The sequence below is a fragment of the Anguilla anguilla genome, chromosome 17 (genome assembly GCF_013347855.1).
Source record: "Anguilla anguilla isolate fAngAng1 chromosome 17, fAngAng1.pri, whole genome shotgun sequence".
NCBI lineage: Eukaryota > Metazoa > Chordata > Actinopteri > Anguilliformes > Anguillidae > Anguilla > Anguilla anguilla.
The window spans coordinates 15,783,676-15,803,633 of NC_049217.1; the positions used below are offsets into that span (position 1 = coordinate 15,783,676).

The 19,958-nt window shown below is 43.6% G+C and overlaps 2 protein-coding genes across 3 annotated transcripts; one reads left to right on the top strand and one right to left on the bottom strand.

Moving 5' to 3' along the window:
• The first annotated feature begins 2,793 nt into the window (after window positions 1-2,793).
• LOC118215927 (potassium voltage-gated channel subfamily A member 7-like) lies at window positions 2,794-12,557 on the top strand. The gene is made up of 3 exons (XM_035396898.1): window positions 2,794-2,940; window positions 4,147-4,914; window positions 11,564-12,557. The coding sequence occupies exons 2-3, from the start codon at window positions 4,231-4,233 to the stop codon at window positions 12,476-12,478; spliced, it is 1,599 nt and encodes a 532-aa protein (XP_035252789.1). The 5' UTR covers window positions 2,794-2,940; window positions 4,147-4,230; the 3' UTR covers window positions 12,479-12,557.
• A 1,391-nt stretch (window positions 12,558-13,948) lies between these two features.
• LOC118215928 (fibroblast growth factor 19-like) lies at window positions 13,949-15,660 on the bottom strand. Of its 2 annotated transcripts, none has more exons than XM_035396900.1 (3): window positions 15,459-15,660; window positions 14,863-14,966; window positions 13,949-14,738 (listed from the first exon to the last, which is right to left on the bottom strand). In XM_035396900.1, exons 1-3 carry the CDS (start codon window positions 15,469-15,471, stop codon window positions 14,430-14,432), a joined length of 426 nt encoding a protein of 141 aa, XP_035252791.1. In that variant the 5' UTR covers window positions 15,472-15,660; the 3' UTR covers window positions 13,949-14,429. The 2 variants fall into 2 exon arrangements, with proteins under 2 accessions (XP_035252791.1, XP_035252790.1); XM_035396899.1 differs by having other exon boundaries at window positions 13,949-14,741.
• Between the last annotated feature and the right edge of the window lie 4,298 nt (window positions 15,661-19,958).

The following is a 19,958-nucleotide window of genomic DNA, read 5'->3' on the forward strand; positions in this document are numbered from 1 at the left end:
AAAAAGAATTTATAGCCCTTGTCCAGTTTAGACCGCTTAACGTTCACTGGCAATGCTTCGACAATGCGGATAACATCGGACAGTGAACGTTGGCAGAGCTATCAGGGACTGTGAGAACACACGTCGCTGTTTAGGCTCAATTTTTCGCTGTCAGAAATGGACTTGCGTCCGTAGCAACGGTAACCGGAAGCAAAGTATCCCTACATCCGGTTTTGGTCGCCATCTTGTGAAATAGGCCTATTCAAGCGGGAAGCCGTAGAGCGAAAGCACGGCGTTGTGGGATATGTAGTGGTTAAATTGAAGCAGCTCAAAATAGACCGTGATAAATTGATGAAATAATTATAATTTACGGTGACTATGGAGTTTTATGAAAATCACGTACACTTAATTGATTAAAATAGGCCTAATTTGGAACGCATGAAAATGAAACTTTACCAGTTCCGTGTTTCACTAGGGATAACCTACCTTTAGGCTAATAAAAGGTTTATTTGTTCATTCTTATTCATTTGTTCATTCAAACAGTGGTGTTGCGAGGAGCTTTCGTCTTTAGCAGGATGTTCATACGAAACAGTTCGCAACTTTCTGCCGCGCATCTAGGCTATCCAATGGAGGGAGGCAGGGAAATGACTGGCTTTAGTGGTGCCGCTTGCTTGAAGCAGCCAGCTTGTTATTTGGCTGGCTGTCAATATTAAACTTCGCTATAAAAAAAGGAGTCACGATCACCAGACGTAACACAGCTGCCAATATGCCCAAAACTTAGGCTATCCCAGGCATGTCATACTGACCATAATTAGCTACTGTGGACGTGGATCATAACCTACAGTGGTATTTCCAGGTAGCCTAATATGTAGGCTATCCACATGCTTAGTCACGTCAGGCATGTTAAATGATTATAACAGATGCCCTCGGTGTGTACCTTTAATAGTCAGTGCCAAACCGGCCTACAGTCCTTGTAATGTTAAGTTTCACAGCCTTGCTAGACCCAAAAGTTCCACCATCACTAAACATCATTTATTTGATATTAGCAGACCTGCATCTGAATTATAGCTAATGTTATAGGCTGAAAGGAAAACAAATTTTAGTGGAAGTCAATTAGTTTGATTCATCGTATTATGTTACATGATCATTTAATTGTATTAAATACTTCATATTTCTATTGTTCATTGCCTGTGGTCACACAAAGTATTCCCCACCATAAAATCTGATTAATAGATAAAACTTTTTGTACAAAATATGAGCACAGGTGGAATGTTGAAAAAGGAACATGATTAGGCTCTCGATGTACTGACCAAACAGGGGCAGGTACTGTGGACTGGAGGTGGAAATATAACGTTAAGTGTCAAGCTCGCTTTCACAGAGCAGTGTCATACTAGCTTTTACGGAATTGACACTCTTAAGTAGCTTAGCATCAAGTGTCAAGCTGGCCTTAACCTTGTCTTCTCTGGGGCTCCGGCCCCTTATCTTGCCCTGAGTTCAAAGACCGCTCCAGCCTGTTTCCTCGGCCTGGGGCCACGGGATCACTCCAAACCTGTCTCTCGCTGCATGATCATTTACTGCTTCAGCCCTGTTCCTCCCCTGCCCATGCCTCGATGCTGTCTGGAGCTCCAGATCCAGCACCCGCCTCCTCAAAACTGTACTATACTGAACTATACAATTTCATCTTCTATTATTCCTGTTATCTTTCACCTCAGCTGTGACCTGCTTAACCCATTCTGTTTGCTGTGATAGATCCCTTGTAGCATTTCTGCCACATTCCATTCTACTGCTACTTTACACCAGGCCGACCATTGGAGGATGGGCTCCCCCTCCATAGCCGGGTTCCTCTCGAGATTTCTTCCCATTGGGGAGTTTTGCAGTTGAAGTGCTTCTTACAATATGTCCTAATCTTACACCACACTTTCAACCACTATTGCCCTTTACTTTCCACTGGCTGGCTCTACTTCGCTGGTGCCTTAAGAAAAATATCTTATAGGTGTGAATCAAACATACTGTGGGGTTAAGTGAATCATTTAACGGAAATAACATCATGTGGCCTGGCTGGATTCCCAGTGTTTCATGGATTCTCCTTTCTGTTTGCTTCTGTACAGATGCAGGGACAGCATGTCTGGTGTGAAACTTTGTCTTCCCCGTTGCTACGGTATCTTCAGGAGAGATCACCGGGGGGAGCCTCCCGCTGCCTGCCAGCGAGTGTGTATGAATAACGCTGTGAGTGAGCCAAGCTGTACGACTGACACTGGAGAAGGAATGGGACTGAACAAGAGGGGGGGAGACAGAGAGAGAGAGAGAGAGAGAGAGGGGGGGGAGAGGGAGAGGGAGAGAAAGGGAGAGAGAGAGAGAGAGAGGGAGAGAAAGGGAGAGAGAGGGAGAGAGAGAGCGCCAGCTAGCCAGCCAGCCAGCACTTGAGAGGGAAAGTGAAAGAGCCAAAGGGAAAGAGAGGGAGAGAGAGGAAGAGAGAGAGAGGGGAGAGAGAGCCAGCCAGCCAGAGAGAGAGAGAGAGCAATAGAGAAAGAGGGAGAGAGAGAGGGAGAGGGAGAAGGTGTTGGGGATTGAATTTCGACCTGACAGCATTCCAGAATATTTCAAGTCAGACAGCTCGAGTCTTAAAGAGTGAGAGGGAAGGAGAGATTGAAGGCATTGACCTACAAACAAGATGAAGCTCACTGATCAGCTGGGAGGGGTGGGGGGGAGGTGGGGGGGGGGGGGGAGGTGGATTACCATGACCACGGTATTGACCTCCACCAAAAAGCGCTGGGGGCTCCCCTCCCAAACCTGGGCGGTGGGGTGGGGGGTGCGTAGAGGGACCCTCAGGCACAGTCAGACCCAGGATCAGTACGGGGGAAGACAGCACAAGGAGCCATGAAAGAGAAAGAGGGTGACTTCCTCTGTAGCGATTAGTCCTATCAGCAGTGGCTAGCTGGGAGAAAGGGAGAAAGAGAGAGAGTGAGTGATAATCCTGTTTTTCTCATTAATATTATGTATACTGACGCCAACAAATGTTCTATTGCTGTTAAAGCCTGGTGATAGCATATTCGTTGCTGTTAGCCTTGCTGTACACATGCTCTGTTCAGTTCAAATGATCATTCATGTGTTATTTGAAGTGACGTAAACTTAAAAAAATAAATAAATAAATCACCACTATCACTGATGCTTTAATAATGAGAAATATTTGACAAGTTTAAGTCATATGTCCTATGAAGATGGCAACAAATAAGTGTGAAATGCGAATGATCTGATAAAATTGTGAATGGCCTCATTAAAAATTTGCAGAGCAAGGGTCCGTGCTCGGAATGCGTGAAGCTCATAATGCTGGAATGCCAGGAAAAGGTCATTTAACCCCATGATTGCTATGGCTGTAGAGCTGAGGTGAACTGTGATTGGTGGAGATTGTGATGGCATATTCAGGGGCAAATACCTGAGGTAAAATGTGTTGGGGAGTTCACAGAAGTCTGCCTCTTATTAGACCCCCCAAAGGAAAACAGACTGTTTACCGTGCTGACAGGGAGTCAGCAAGCAACATTACGAGATAGTACTCAGTTGCAAAACATCCTACTGGATCAGCATTATATGAACCTTAGGTTCTCCAGAATACAGTGGAAGCATGTTCTGTATTGTTGGAAAGCCAATGTCATGGGTAACAAGTTGGTGTCTTTGGTGGTGGGGTGCTGACAAAAGATCTTGATACCTATGGGTCAAATGTGATTGGTGGAGAATGCAATGCCATATTCAGGGCCCCATACCTGAGGTAAAATGTGACTGGTGGAAAAAAGATAGCATACTGAGGGCCCCATACCTGAGGGAAAATGTGATTGGTGGAGAAAAGATGGCATATTCAGGGTCATATACCTGAGGTAAAATTTGATTGGTGGATGTGATGGCCATGTGAGTGTGATGGAACACTTCTAAAATCACAGCTTTAGTCAAACTGATTTTATATGTGAAATTATACACGCACACACACACACACACAGACTATGTTTTAGCATACAGACTATGGGTCTCATATTGGGTCATACTGGATCATTTTCATCATGATGGCGATGACAACGATGATGATGATGACACCGACATATACATCTGACAAAGTGTACATCCACTGCCATCATTTTTTGTGCAAGTAATGTTAGCGTCCGCTGCGTTGCGTTGCAGAGCGAGGGTCAAGCCATCTCCGTGGCTAAACAGGAAGAGGAAGTGCCGAACAGGAACGGGACGAAAGGACCATAGAGGGGGAGGATGAAGAACCAGGATGACGGAGGCACAGAGGATGGAGGGATGAAGGAGAAAGAGGGGACGCCGGAGGGGGTGGCGGGCGAGAACGAAAAGTGGACCAAAGACCGGCGGAACACGGCGGAGCAGGGGGAGCGGGCCGAGGGGAAGCAGGCGGGCCGCCACTCGGGCTCGCTCTCGCGGGCCGGCTGGGTGCTGGGCGAGCGGCTGGCCATCAACGTGTCGGGCATGCGCTACGAGACCCAGCTGCGCACGCTGGCGCAGTTCCCCGACTCGCTGCTGGGCGACCCGCGCCGCCGCCTGCGCTACTTCGACCCGCTGCGCAACGAGCTCTTCCTGGACCGCAACCGCGTCTGCTTCGACGCCATCCTCTACTTCTACCAGTCGGGCGGCCGCCTGCGCCGGCCCGCCAACGTGCCGCTCGACGTCTTCATGGACGAGCTGCGCTTCTACGAGCTGGGCGACGACGTCCTGGCGCGCTTCCGCGACGACGAGGGCTTCCCCAAGGAGGAGCCCCGCCTGCTGCCCGGCAACAAGCTCCAGCGCCGGCTGTGGATGCTGTTCGAGCACCCGGAGTCCTCGTCCGGCGCCCGGATCATCGCCATCGTCAGCGTCATGGTCATCGTGGTCTCCATCCTCATCTTCTGCCTGGAGACCCTGCCCGAGTTCCGGCACGAGAAGGAGAGAGAGGTGAGAGAGAGAGAGAGAGAGAGAGACGGGGAGGAGAGAGGTGAGAGAGAGAGAGAGAGAAACGGGGAGGAGAGAGGTGAGAGAGAGAGAGACGGGGTGGGGAGAGGAGGGGGAGGAGGAGAGAGAGGGAGATATAAGATGTACTTTTATTGAACCCTGTTGGGTCATTTGTCCTCTACATTTGACCCATCCTAGTTACTTAGGAGCAGTGGGCAGCCACAGTGCAGCGCCTGGGGACCAACTCCAGTTCTGAGGCCAGCACCTTGGTCAAGGGCACCTGCAGGAGCGCACCTAACATGCATGTCTTTGAGTGTGGGAGGAAACCGGAGTACCCGGAGTAAACCCACGCGAACACGGGGAGAACAAGTAAACTCCAGAGAGGATCTGGTCGGAAGAGACGGGGAGGAGAGAGGAGGAGGAGAGAGAGAGAGGGGGAGAGAGATGGAGAGGAGAGAGGAGGAGGAGGAGGAGGACAACTAAGATAAAAGGAGTGAGGTGTCAAGAGAGGAGAGCTGAGGAATGAAGAGAGGATAACTGAGAGAGGAGAAGTGAGTGGAGAAAGAGGGAGGGCTACAGAAAGAGGTAGAGAGAAGGAAAGAGAGAGATGAGATGAAAAGATGTAGATAGAGAGAGGAAAGTGAGTGGGAATGGTTCATGAGGTGTGCCCCCCACTGGTATGGGCACTGGTGCCCTCAGAATAGGGATGGAGCAAAGATCCAAAAATGTATTAAAAATGGGCCACAAAATACGCTGCAAATTCAAGCTAAGCGCTTCCTGTAGATTGCTTTCTGGCCAACAATGCAACTTCCCTTATCAGCGCTCAGGGCAATAAATGGCAGTAAAATGAAAGGAGCCTCCCCCTCCCCCAGTCACTTATTACACACTAACCCACATCGTAAAACTTACAGAAGAAAAAAAAACTTTCTACGGTTACTTGGTCTCGCTTAATTCTGCATGAAAGAAAAAACATATACCCTTTTAGCTTTCAGAAAAGCACCTCTGATCACTGATAAATCATCCAGAAAAAAAGTTTTAAATATCCAAATATAATGTACTTACATTGCATTCACTTTCGGTATACTAACGTATACTGTCTATATACTAACGTCTTTATGGCTCTTTTGTGAGTGTAAATGTTTCTGCAATCCAAAATGCCTCTGCTCGTATTCAATCTAAGGCTGTTGGCTAGGTCAGCCGCTATTTTCAACTCAATCCAACATGCACCCATTTAGAACATGGCTGGCATATCTGACCACCCAATGCTCTCTACAGTAGTATTTTATTCAGCAGACGATTGATTATCTGAACAGTGAAAGGTTTACTTTTAAAACATTCAAGTTACAGAACGAATTAAACAAAAGCATAATCTTTCAAATGAGCCCTCATTCATGTCAATGGGTCCAGCCCCAGCCATTTGCGAGTATTCTGACTGTGTATCTGCTGGCGTTGGAAAGCGTGAGTAATGTAGGTTGTGGTGACAAACAGAGATTGCGTGCACACGGAAGAGAGCTAGTTCTCAAAACTTAGCATTGTGCTATAAAATGTATTCGTAATTATGGTGGACAGGAGAAAAGGGTTTTATTCTGTGACAGAAGCAAGTGTAGAGCTTGAAAAAAAAAAACAGATCTTAGAGGCTTTATTTTCATGTTCATAATGTGGGAATTTGCTCAAAGAGATGGTGCTAGACAAAGCTGTAGCCCCACTGGTGGGCATGTAAGTTCACTGAAAAAGCAAGTTTAGTGTTCTCCTTATTATTTCTTATTTCACATCAACATTCTCACTGCACTAGTGTACACTATTCCTCCTACAGCTTTACAGCAAGACCTACCAAGTTGGGCTAGTAGCTTCACCTAGTTACTTGTGCTTTTTGTGTCAATAGTTTTTTGATATATTCATAATTTCACATTGGAAAAGTTGCCGTTGATTAACATGTTTGGAATGTGAACAGCACACTTGCAGCTGCAAGCTACGCTATAGGGGTGTAATGTTCGCAGTAACGTTAGCAGCGGCAAAGTGAGTTCACCCCCAACTAATATTAGTTTTCTGTTATAATTCCTGCCAGCCTACATACATATTTAAACATGTTAAAATATTGACACTCAAAAACATGTTAGGATTGATTCTCCTCTGTTATCTGTTCAAAATATGCGACCAGAACTTGTTTTGTGGTGTAGATGTGCAGTTTGGAGAGGTTTTGGGGCATCTTGGAGAAACCCTTGCAAGATTTCCCTGCTTTTAGCTGTCTGCACAATATATTTTGGAGAGGTGGGAAACAAGTTGGGGTGAACTGTGATAAATTGTTTTGCTGCTGTGAATATGGTGTGAATATTGTTGTTTGTCATGAACATTATGTGCATACCATAAATAATATTAAAATAGTCACATATTTCCTACATTTTGATACATTGTCTTGATGGTACACATGTGCCCTTCAAATAATTCCATAATCTCCCGGCTGTGTGTTGCCACAAAGTTGTAAGGGTTTATTTAAGCGTCATGCAAAGCAGGTGGAAATAGCCTTTTTAAAGGCTTGGGGTTAAGGGGTTAATGATGAGGATAATAACACGCTAAACGGGACAGGGTTAATACTGGACTCAAATTACAGCGCATGAACACAGGAGGGACGTGAGAGCTAACGCACCCCACACACACACAGACAGCGTGGAAACCGCAGTGCATTAACACTCGGGAGTTACAGACAATAAAGACACATCAGTGAGCATGTGGACTGGCCAACACAGGGTATGAATGACAGTACAAGCAAAAACATACAAATGTGTGGATGAGCAGGGTGGACTGTGCCTGGGAGAGAGACGGAGATCGACTCATACTTTTGGCTTTTAAAGGTCTCCTTTACTCTTCAGTAACAAGCAGAGACCCATGAAAAGTGTTTTACAGTACAGACAAGACAAAAACAATTAATACATGTATATGTAAATATATGTATTGTTTGAATATATTATGTTTTGTATGAATATATACATGTATATATACATATGTGTTTAATGTTTTTTAAAGAAAATGGAAGCTAAAGAAAAGGAACAGGACAGAGAAAGAGAGGGAAAGAGAGAGAGAGAGAAGGGGAGGTTAATGGCGAGATTATTTTGGTCGTGTCGTTAAATCTGATACACTTAGATTGAGCGGCAGCCAGCAGAGGGGGAGGAGAGAAGGGGAGACAAAAATACTTCAGAAAAAGAAGAAGAAAATCAAAGGAGAAGGAGCCATGTGAGGGAGGAATAGGCTGTGTTTTCACTGTCCAACCATCACACACACACACGCACACATATACACGCACACATGCGCACACGCACACACACCCACACACACACGCATACGCACACACACAGACACACACACTCGCACACTCACACACACACACACACACACACACACACACACATACACACACACATGCACACACACACATGCACACGCACACATACACACACACACACACATACGTGAACACACACACACACACATGCACACGCACATCTATATATATACACACTAACACACATACACATACATATATATTAGTTTCTAATCACTGTCCAACTTTATCAGATTGATATTCATTTGTAATCACTGTCCAGCTGTATCAGATTGATTTTAATTTGTATTCACTTTACAACTGTATCAGATTTATATTTGTTCCTATTCACTTTCCAACCATACAGAATTAATATTAGTTGCTAATCACTGTCCAACTGTATCCGATTTATATTAGTTCTTTATCACTGTCCAGCTGTATCAGATTCATATTCATTCCTAATCACTTTCTAACTGTATCAGATTTATATTAGTTTCTAATCACTCTCCGGCTGTATCAGATTCATATTAGTTTGTAAGCGCTTTCTAACCATATCAGATTTATATTAGTTCCTAATCACTGTCGGCTGTATCGGATTCATATTCATTTGTAAGCACTTTCTAACTATATCAGATTTATATTAGGTCCTAATCACTGTCCAGCTGTTTCAGGTTCATATTCATTTGTAAGCACTTTCTAACTATATCAGATTTGTATTAGTTACTAATCACAGTCCTAAAGATTTTACTGTATTGATGTTAAGAAATAAATGGACCAGAATACTTCATAGAACTGTCAAAAAAAAACTCAAACTAAGGTAATTTGTTAGAGCAAAAATCAGCACACAGACCAGCCGTACAGGACCGGAGTTGTGCACCCCTGTCCAATCCCTGTATCAGATTTAAATTACATATCAGCTCCAGTCTGCTCTTCATAAGTAGAGACCCAAGTTTATCTAGAGCACATGACCCACAAGGATTTCAATTGGTATTACCGTTCAAAATCCTAATGGGGTCCCTGTAGCCAGAGGTGGAAAGTTCAGGGGTCAGAAATTAAAAGTCCTGCCATGTGATTCTTCCACCCAAAAATTCAGCCAGCTGATTCCACTAATTAGTTCTATCTCCAGGCTAAAGTATTGTGTTAATTCGCAAATACAGGCCATTGGAACCAAATGCTGGGGAGTACTTTGACTTTGTGTGTACTTTGTACTTTCTGAACCAAGATTTTCCACCTCAGACCGTAGGCATTAGATTGTCCGAATCACCTGAATAATTATACGATTAGTGATGGGTTGTGACCTCATAAAGCGATTAGTTGACACTGCACTGACACTCCAGGAGCTACCGTTGAAAATAATCATTCCAAATTTTGCTCAGAAAGCAAAACTCTTCTGTTCTAACCAACTCAGCTGATGCTGAAAGTTGCTTCTCTTCCTGTGAACAAGTTGACTCTATGAAAGAACACAGTCAAGACTGTCGAACAACGAACTGTGATAAAGTTCAGTCACAAAGTTTAAATATTGTCTTTATTTGTCATTTCACAAAATCTGTGTTAACCTTTCATTTTAAGTCCACACAACTTCAGTCTATTTCATTGTTGTGATTAGAGTTATTTTACCTTTTTTTGCACAGGTCATATAATTGCACTTATACATTGACTAACGTCCCATTGCCTAGAAATATATAATGATACTGCTGAACACTATAAAATGGCTGCTGCGTGTTTGGGGTTCTATGCACTGAAAGCAGCACAGGACAGTGCGGGAACCAATCATCATTTGTACTTAATTAGTGGCAATCGATTACTGGGGAGGAGAAATTTCATAATTGACTGGCAAGAAGGCTCTAGCGACCTCTTGCTGAGGGATGACTGAACTGCGGGTGAGAATACTACCCGGGATAAGGCGGTGTCCCCACTTAAGAGTCATGCCAAGGAACTGCAGTCATTTTGGCAAAGCAAGGAGATTGGACGGGAGAGGTAGAGAGAGGGAGAGCGGGAGTGAGTGAGTGTGTGTGTGTGTGTGTGTGTGTGTGTGTGTGTGTGTGATTGGGGTGGGGGCTGGGGGGAGGGGCAGGGTGCGGGAACTCTCGTATTTCTCCTTGGAGATCTTAGGAGCTATTTATAGGTGAAGGACAACCCTTAGAACATATCAACAGATAAACATACGACCATATTAATATACTCACTTACTCACTCTTGGACGGTGGCATGGAAACTGTTCATTTGATAACCCTATTTGCTCAACGCTATCCTTTTTCCAATGAGATGATCTCGTTTGGAATTTGTGGACTGTTCAAATGAATGTTCTTGGTTTTCCCTGAAAGAGATGCACATGTGCGTGTGCAGAAAAGGACATAGGAACGGGAAAAATACCGCTGCAGCAGTGAAAACCTGGCAAATGGGCATAAGCACACATCCCGAGGACACATCATCCTGTAGCACAGTGTCCCCATCGCCTCTCGGGGGTCCTGGGATTAGTTTTGAAGAACAACTGGTGCATCAAATGGCTTCTCTTAGTAATGGGGCCACCCTTAGAGGTCTCCGTTTATAGTACCACGCTCATTCAGGCTTAACCACCAAAGATTCAGCCTCAAGATTCTGTGGCAGCTTCTAATAAAATGACACAGAAAGCCTTTTGTTGATTTTGCTTTACAGTTTGACAACGGTACCAGGGGAAATTATTAATAATTTGCACCAAAATCACAGATCAATGATTGTTCTCTTTTTAATGGTGATTAAATAAAGCTTCTTGGCGGATTTTAAACTCATCTTAATCGGTTTTACTATGCTTTAAAATCACAATTAGTACACTGCATTAACGTGACAGAACTCAAAATATACTGAATTATACATTTTATTAGCCAATTTGAGTGATATTTTTCTTGTTTGTTTGCTTTTTTGTGATGCTAACTAACTAACTGTTCTCAGGTGTTTCACAAACTAAAATATATCAAGAGCTCAGTCTTTCTGAAAAACAGATTTGGCCATATGAGCTAAGAAATTGCTGGAGGTAAAACACACGCAAAACTGTTGTCATGTTGGCTACGTTTACTGTGTGGACCCAGAAAATAACAAATGTGTTACGGAATGTGACTTATGGCCTGAGGAATCCGGTGGGAACTCCAGTTTGGTCAGGTGAGCATTGCTGTGACTGCTTTAATTGCTGCTCGTTGGAGACATGGCATTTGAAATTACAACGCAAATGTCAAGATCATTTGCTTCTATAACATGCCCCTTCGAAATCTGAAAGCATCTTACAAAATCTATGGGCTACCAAGTTACATAATGCTAGAGATAGTGGATGAAAAATCTTTTCTTTCCTCCTGTTTTCTGTAGTCAACCGCACATCACCACCACCCCCACACCAGCGCCAACGCCAACAGCAGCACCCCTGCCCACCCTCCGCACAACCCCTTCGTCGACCCCTTCTTCCTGGTGGAGACCATGTGCATCTGCTGGTTCTCCTTCGAGCTGATAATGCGCTTCTCCTGCTCGCCCAGCAAGACGCTGTTCTTCAAGGACGTGATGAACGTCATCGACTTCTTCGCTATCATTCCCTACTTCATCACGCTGGGCACCGAGCTGGCCAAGTCCAAGGGCACGTCCCCGGCCATGTCGCTGGCCATCGTCAGGGTCATCCGGCTGGTGCGCGTCTTCCGGATCTTCAAGCTGTCCCGCCACTCGAAGGGGCTCCAGATCCTGGGCCAGACGCTGAGGGCCAGCCTCCGCGAGCTGGCCCTCCTCATCTTCTTCCTCTTCATCGGGGTCATCCTCTTCTCCAGCGCCGTCTACTTCGCCGAGGTCGACCACAAGGAGACGGCCTTCACCAGCATCCCCGAGGCCTTCTGGTGGGCGGTGGTGTCCATGACGACGGTGGGCTACGGGGACATGTACCCGGTGACGGTGGGCGGGAAGCTGGTGGGCACCATGTGCGCCATCGCAGGCGTGCTGACCATCTCGCTGCCCGTGCCCGTCATCGTCTCCAACTTCAGCTACTTCTACCACCGGGAGACGGAGTGCGAGGACACCACGGAGTACAGGCACGTCAGCACCTCGCTGTGGGAGAACGAGGACGACGGGCAGGGCGGGGGCGAGGGGGGCGGCGACTACCTGCCTCTGGAGGCGGAGGGCAACGGGGGCATCTGCGTCCCGCTCAACCGGACCCTGCTCAAGGGACTGTGTTCTGGGCAGGGGGCGGAGCAGAGAGGGGGGAACATGTATCTGAGAGAGCCGCTGGTTACCCAGGTCTGAGAGAAGAAGGAGATGTATACATAAACACACACACACACACACACACACACACATATACACACATACACACACACACACATACACATTCAGATCCTAACCTTAACCTAATTCTAACCCTAACCCTAAGTCTTAACCCTAAAACAGCCTCTTGAAATTGTGAGCACCAGCAAAATGTCCTCACTTCCCGTAATCTTCCTTATCTTTCTATCCTTGTGAGGACATTATGGTCCTCACAAAGATAGTAGTACAAACACACACACACAGACACACAGACACACACGCACACACACACACACAAATACACACATTGTATTTGTATTACATTGCTTTGTATTACAAAGAAACACACAGCACGCAGACTGGGCAACTTTGCACACAGAACGTAAAATGAGTTAGTACCCGTGTAAAGGACAGAATAAAACAAAATTGCAAGTTTGATGTTTATTCATATTTTACTACTGTATGGTACCTTCAGAGACAAAAGAGTTACAGCTGGCTTTATTTATTTATGTATTTATCATTGTGTTTATTAGTCATTATTATTCATTATTACTTTTTTGAGTTTGATCTAGAGTTAACTGTATATTTATTTGTAAAGCTAAAACGTGATGTATATCTGAAATGAACTGGCTTACGGTTTGTTCTAATAACTTCTAATAGACGCATATCATGCTTTTTTGTGTCTGGTAACTTTCACTGGTAAATTTAATATTGTTGCCTAGATAAGGGTAACCACACACACAAACATATATATATATATATATTTCTCATATCCTCCTGAAACCTGACAGAAAAAGTGTAGGCATTTTAGTGTTTATGACATAATACACGTCTTGGACAAGAGCATATATTTTCTAAATTATTATATATTTAATTTTATTCAATGTCCATCGTAGTGTGGGTTTCGGAAGAACTGAATAAATGGCTCCTGAGATTAAGACCAGAGACCCATGTCTCCTACAGGGGACAAACACAAACAGCTGCGTCTGAGGAGGATATAATTCAGTATTCTCCAGGGTAAGTTTAGACTCCCAGGTAGAATTCTTTATTGAGGTTTTATAAGGCACACATGTCTTCAGCTGGAAAGAGACACCATGCCTAGAGTATGAATGTCTGGCGGTCTTTCGGGTTGAAGTCTGGAGTGGGCAACATGAGAGCACACTGTGGTATACTGTACCGCATTGTTTACCATTCTGTAATGTACTACTCCAGGTTTTATGTTAACTATGCAGAAGACTGACGGGGGGGGGGGGGCGGGGGTTATTGAGAGAGAGGTGTTGTGTGTGTGTGCGCGCGTGTGGGTGTTTGTCCTTGTCTGCACATACTGTGTAATCTTTATTTATAAATATGTATTGGTATATATTCAATAAAACTTCCCTGCAGGTTTTGCTGGGTACATAGCGATAGAAATATTGTATTGACCTGATGTGATCATTGAATATTTACATAACATACAGCCTGAATACAACATTAGTAGAGACTGCATTTATTTTATAATTGAACATTTCAGCTTACACCATTTAAACAGTTCAGCTCTCACACGGTAAGATAAATAAATACTAAACTAAAATACGTGATAAAAAGTTGAAACAAAAAAAAATGTATTCAGTAACTTTCAAAGACACTATTTTTCCGGCATGGTGAGGTAACATGCACGGCACTAACACATAGCCCTTTTTTTAACCACATCGCATTTAAAACGCTCTGCATCAGCCTGCAGTTTGCTGTCCCGCAGCTCTGCAATTCATCGCTATCGCATTTAACGGCCACTTATTGCACAAATCAACAGTGCCGTGTGTAACCTGGTTGCATTGTAATGGCACGTGTATCGGCTACTGCACACGTTAATGCAGTAGCAATTCACCGCCCGAATCAGTATGTGATGGAGACACGCAGTGGTACTGTGCGTGCGCGGACGGTCCTGCGCTCGTGCGCCGTGTTTCTCTTATCGTTATCTACTGTGGAACCCCGGACTGGACCAAACATCAGCCGCTGATATCCTCATTCCCAGCGGGTCGTCAGATTCCAGATCCACGTTCTCCTGTCTCTCGCTCAGCTTTCCCTTCTCTTTCTTCACCCTTTCCATCCCCAAGATCAGCTCGTTCATCACGGGAAGGAACTGATAAAAGGGACGGGCGTATTTCACACCAGACGGTTTCGAGGAAAGGGATATAGGAAGCCCGTTATGCGGGGACTGGAAAACGGTGTATCCGTCCGACAGGAGCAGTTCCCTGAAAGTGCAGTCTGCCTGTTTGTACTGCTGCTGAGGAAAATAGACCAATAAATTTGATTAGAAAGGATTGTCACTGTGCGATGGAGTTCACATTTCACATTGAGTTTCTGAAATGTTCTTAAGCGCAATGTTAAACATCAATATGATTCACCTGGCCTCTTAGATGTCCTGAGTTGTCCACACACAGGTACAGAGAGGATGAGACTCCTTTTATGACAGTTTCACCTGGTCTAACGGACCTCAGCTCCAGTACACCTAGAGCACGCACACGCACCAATCAGAATCACTCATTAGTCATGAGTCATTAGTGACACGCTGTGTCTGAACAAAATAAAATTAATTTGAGCAACAGATTATCAAACAGCGATGGAACAGACGTCATAGCAATTCAATGAATAATGTTGATCAATAGGCCTACAATCTCACAGCTGATGTTATGATTAATAATAATATCATTAATGACACACAGACGCACAGACAATCAGATTAACTTAAAAGGTACAAAAGATTCCTGTGGAAATAAGGCGTTTTGACAGTAAGTAGTATAACTTATGAGCAAGAGGTAAAATGTCAATATCAGCTGTAATAATAATAATAATGATAATAATAATAATGATGCCTTGAAACAGAAGAATTGAACTGGATTCATTTTCATAAATCATGTCGGGGTGCTGATCTCAGTTTTGCATTTTAGCTCACACAGAAAAATCAGGATCCGTAACAGAACACGGACCCGGGAGAGCTGACCTGAGATCAGCATTGCTGCGGTGAGAACCCTAAAGAACGCAGATCCCGAACATCGGACCGGCGCTAACACATCCTTACGCGTCCATTTCAGGCAACTTTCACAGTGTTAAAGCAGGCCTCCATTTTGTCTGGAGTGATGCGGTAATGACTCACTGTTGACTGTCTGGACGGGCGTCCCCCTCACCGTGCCGTCTTGGGAAATCTCCAGGAACAGTCCTTGTCTTTTGTTCTCTTAGAAAGCAAATGGGTTATTAGCACCAGTACTGGCAGCTTTCCTGGGTAATGCACACACAGCAATCTGTGACCTCTGGTGGCATTTCAACAACACCTGCCAGTAATAATAATAAAATTATTATTATTATTAGTAGTAGTAGTATTAATAACAATAATAATAATAATAATAACAACAACAACAACAAAAGTAATAATATTATTAATTATTAGCAATAATAATAATAATATTAGTAGCAATAGCAATAATAATAATAATCAATAGCAATAATAATAATAACAAAAGTAATAATAATAATAATAATAGTAGCAATTGCAATAATAATAATAATAATAATAAGCATCATCATCATTCCAATAATAATACCTGTGTATAGATGTCTTTCCCTGACTTGGTCATCAAAGGACAAAGGAGATTGGTTGGGAAGATAAAAAGAGAGGGAGAGATGAACGAGTGCAAAGAGGGAGAGAAGACCAGTGAAAGCTGGGGAAGGCATCACAGATGGAAACAGACAGACTACACAGAGGAGCTAAAGGAAAACGAAAAATGCTGATCTGAATTTTCGTTAAATAATAAATAAGATTTTACATACACATGGCAAATAAATAATGCATAAATAAATATTAATAAAAGGATAGTAAATAATATCAGTCCATGTAATGTATCCCTAGTTTCCCTAGAGATGCAAGTGGGTGATCCTTATATAGGATAGACTATTCATACTCAGGGAAGCAGGAAGTCAAGGTAATAACAATAAACAAATAACTGGGCGAGTAAGAGCCGAGAAAGAGGGAAGTTCTTGCATTGTAGGAGTTGTAAAAGAGGGAACTTATGCCCCATTCTCCGTGACCATAGAGATCATTTGTAGCCAAATGCGTCTCTAATATGCCTTTTGTATAACACGAGAGTCAACTCGCGTTTGTAGTCCTGTTATCTGTTATTATGATGATTAGGCTCCTGTTATTAAATGTCAACCGTAGACCAGAAGCTAACACGAGCATATTCGCCGAATATGCGTCAGCCGCTTGACGTTAACCGCCCCTTATTTGCAAGGTTGTGATGACAGTAAAGAGGTTCCGGGGAAATGAGAGGTGTGTCGCCGTGCGTAAGTGTATGACTGTCCATTGCGTTTTATGATTATGGCCGTGGAGAATTGTTTACCGTTATATGCGGCGGAAATTATTGGATTTGAAGGATAAGGAAAGACGCTTGAGTCATGGAGTAATTTTCGAAGGTCTGTCTATAGATTTAGAATTGGGGAGGGGGCGTGTTGTCACAGTCGATCATGGACAGGAGGAGGGAGGGGGGTGGTGGGGAGGAGGTAAGGGTGGGGAAAAAATTAGCAGTTGAGAGCGAAATTCATTAAGAACTAGCTTTACAATTTCAATCAGTTACTCAGGACCACAGACCGGACCTGTACACATTCTGATCCAAACCTGGTGACCCTTGGTCTGGAGAAGGTTAGATAACGGAAAGTGGACCGCCGCATGATTTGCATCTGTCTTGACGTCACTTCTCACTTGCAGCACTAGAGGGAGCTCTGGGCTCCGGCAGGAATCACTGTGTGTGCTGCGTGATCTGAGTGACCTTGAAAGTGTTATTGAGATGGTGACGGGAGGAAGGCGGGAAGGTTCAAAGCACAGCCTTATCGTATGGGAGCTGTTTGTGTGACCTCTACCGGGGAGTATCCCGTGGGGGTGGACTTGAAAGGATTGCACTGTAAAACACGGCAGTGACCTACTAAACCAAACATGCATGTCACTAAATTAATTAAAGGTCTACCCGACTGTTTACGCTTGTCCACTATCGCGCGGAATGTGCGGAAATAGATTTGATTCAATTTTTCTTGTAAGATCATAAATGAACTCATAAATAAAGGAGTTTCCATTCCTTACGCGAAGTGTATTTTATTTTCCAAGGAAGTTGTCCTGACGATGGAGTACTGTTGTTGAAACATAATATGGCTTAATCTACTTTAATAGAAATAGGTAAACACGCACAAGACAATGAAATATTGTTTTAACAGTTCAGCGAATAAAAGCTTTGTCCTCTCGCCAATGTGAAATGATATACTGAATAACAGCCTCTCTTTTTGGCCTCCATCTGTCTTTCACCCCCTCCCCAATAATCTTCAATTGAGCTATTGAGTGTTCAGATTCACAAATGTGATTATAAACCTATTCACTTGCAATTTGCAGTAAGATGCAAACCAAATTGTGACCCCGATTGGTCAAAACCCCAGGCCTACTGACAGCCTGTGCGCAGTTCTTCATTGTAACCACCTGCTCAAAGTTGGCTGCGTCAGTGTTCACAGATGTTTCATCCCTGAATTTTCAGAGATTTTTATCGGTTGGTGTTCAGAGATGATGTCACGCAGGTATTATTAGCAAAGAGATTTGAATCTCTTTGTTATTAGCGCCGCAGTGCCACCCCGGGTTTTACCCCACCCCCTCCCCTCTGACGTCAGGGGTCTCCACGGTAACGTCAGCGGCTCCCGTAATCATCCACGGTCCCTCTGGTCCGTCCGGGAAGAATGATCAGGATTGACGTCTTTCTGGCCATCTGCTGTCCTCCCTCCTTCTCCATCCCTCTCTCCGTTCTTTGAGAGGATTAAGTGTGTTTACACGTTTACACATCTTCGCTTCGTCGCTGCCGTCGTTTCTTCGGGCCCGAGCCTTTGTTCGCGTATCTGTTGCAGTATTCATACGTCCAATCACTGCCTCGTGCACGCTATCGTTTATCGTGCTGCTCATTATTGCTGTGTCAGCGCAGAAATAGCGTATATTTATGTTTCCCTACCTACAAATATGGGGAATTCAGTAGAAAGCCAGAGAACACCATTCTATCCAAACTATCCTGTTAGCACATAATATTTCAGCCAATATAACATACACGACGCATCTTGAAGCCTGAAATACACATGCATGTACTTCCGTACATGTAAACAAAGACGGTTGATATAATCAATTTAAATAAATCTTTAATGTTTTATTAATTGTACACACAAGCCAAAAATAAATTTAAGACTGAAGGGGTCCTGGGAAAGTGGGTGACTTTCCTTTCAACTGGAAAGTCAGTTTAAAAGGACAGCAGAGAACAAATTAAAACAAAGTTAAAACAATAATAGACATATTAAGTTAAATAACAAACAAAACTGACTGAACTGAATAAAGAATCAACAAATACTGTCATTAGATAGATCACAGATCTGAATGACTAGTGCTTCTGAGAAGGGACAAATAACTAACACCCATCATTTTAGACAGACAACCGAACAACAAATTAAGAATAATAAAAGAACTGTATCCCTTTTCAATAATATTAATAACAATAATTACAATGCTACTCCATTAGAGTTATGCTTTCATAAAGATAAGTTAGTTAAGATAAGACTTTTAAACATACTGATGAGCTATACTGATTCAGTGACATTCCCATATTCTGTCGATATGACAGTGTGCAGAAGGGACATTTTCTATTTAATGTGGTAATATACTAATCTTCATGTTGAGGTAAACACTGGAATGAGTAGAAGGCGTGGAGGATTTTAAATGAGAAAGAGGGCAGAGAAATAGAGGGAAGGAACAAGGAAAAAATATGACTGTCAATAAACACAGCTGCTATTCCTCCATAACAAATGAGTTAATCAAAGCAATTGATGTGAAAAAAGCCAACACACTAAATGCAAATAGTACCAGAAACAGTACATATTATCCGTTTTGTGTGACATATTAAATGTTATGCTTTGCAATCATGTAAAAACCTAGATATTGACTCTCCTAGGGGGACTCAACTGACTGATTACAGTCGTCACAGCAAACCATGGTGATTCATGGGTAAAAAGGAAGTGAAATAAAAAAAAGTCTACAAGGAATAGGTGTCAATCCTATTTGCCCCCTTAGAAACCAATAGTAAGATCAGCTTAAAGTAAGCTAAAATGACACTGTGCAGACTTAGCAACATTTGCGATGGAAACAAACAGGAAGCACTAAGGACTTCCGTAGAACTCTTAAGCAGCTTCCTCCCTGGAGAGGTGAGGTTTTGGTGCAGCAACAGTGAGGCAAGCGGTTGTTGTCATGGCAGCACAAATTCCATGCATGACAGATGATGACGTAATGCCAAAAAATTGGTTCAAAACCGTTTCCGTGGACGATGCTGCCGTGAGAACAATTGATGAATGACGCCTTTCAGAATTAGAATGAACGAGGATTTCAGGGTAGGAATTGAGAGGGCAAGAGGGTAGCGATCTAATTATGTTCTGAGGGACG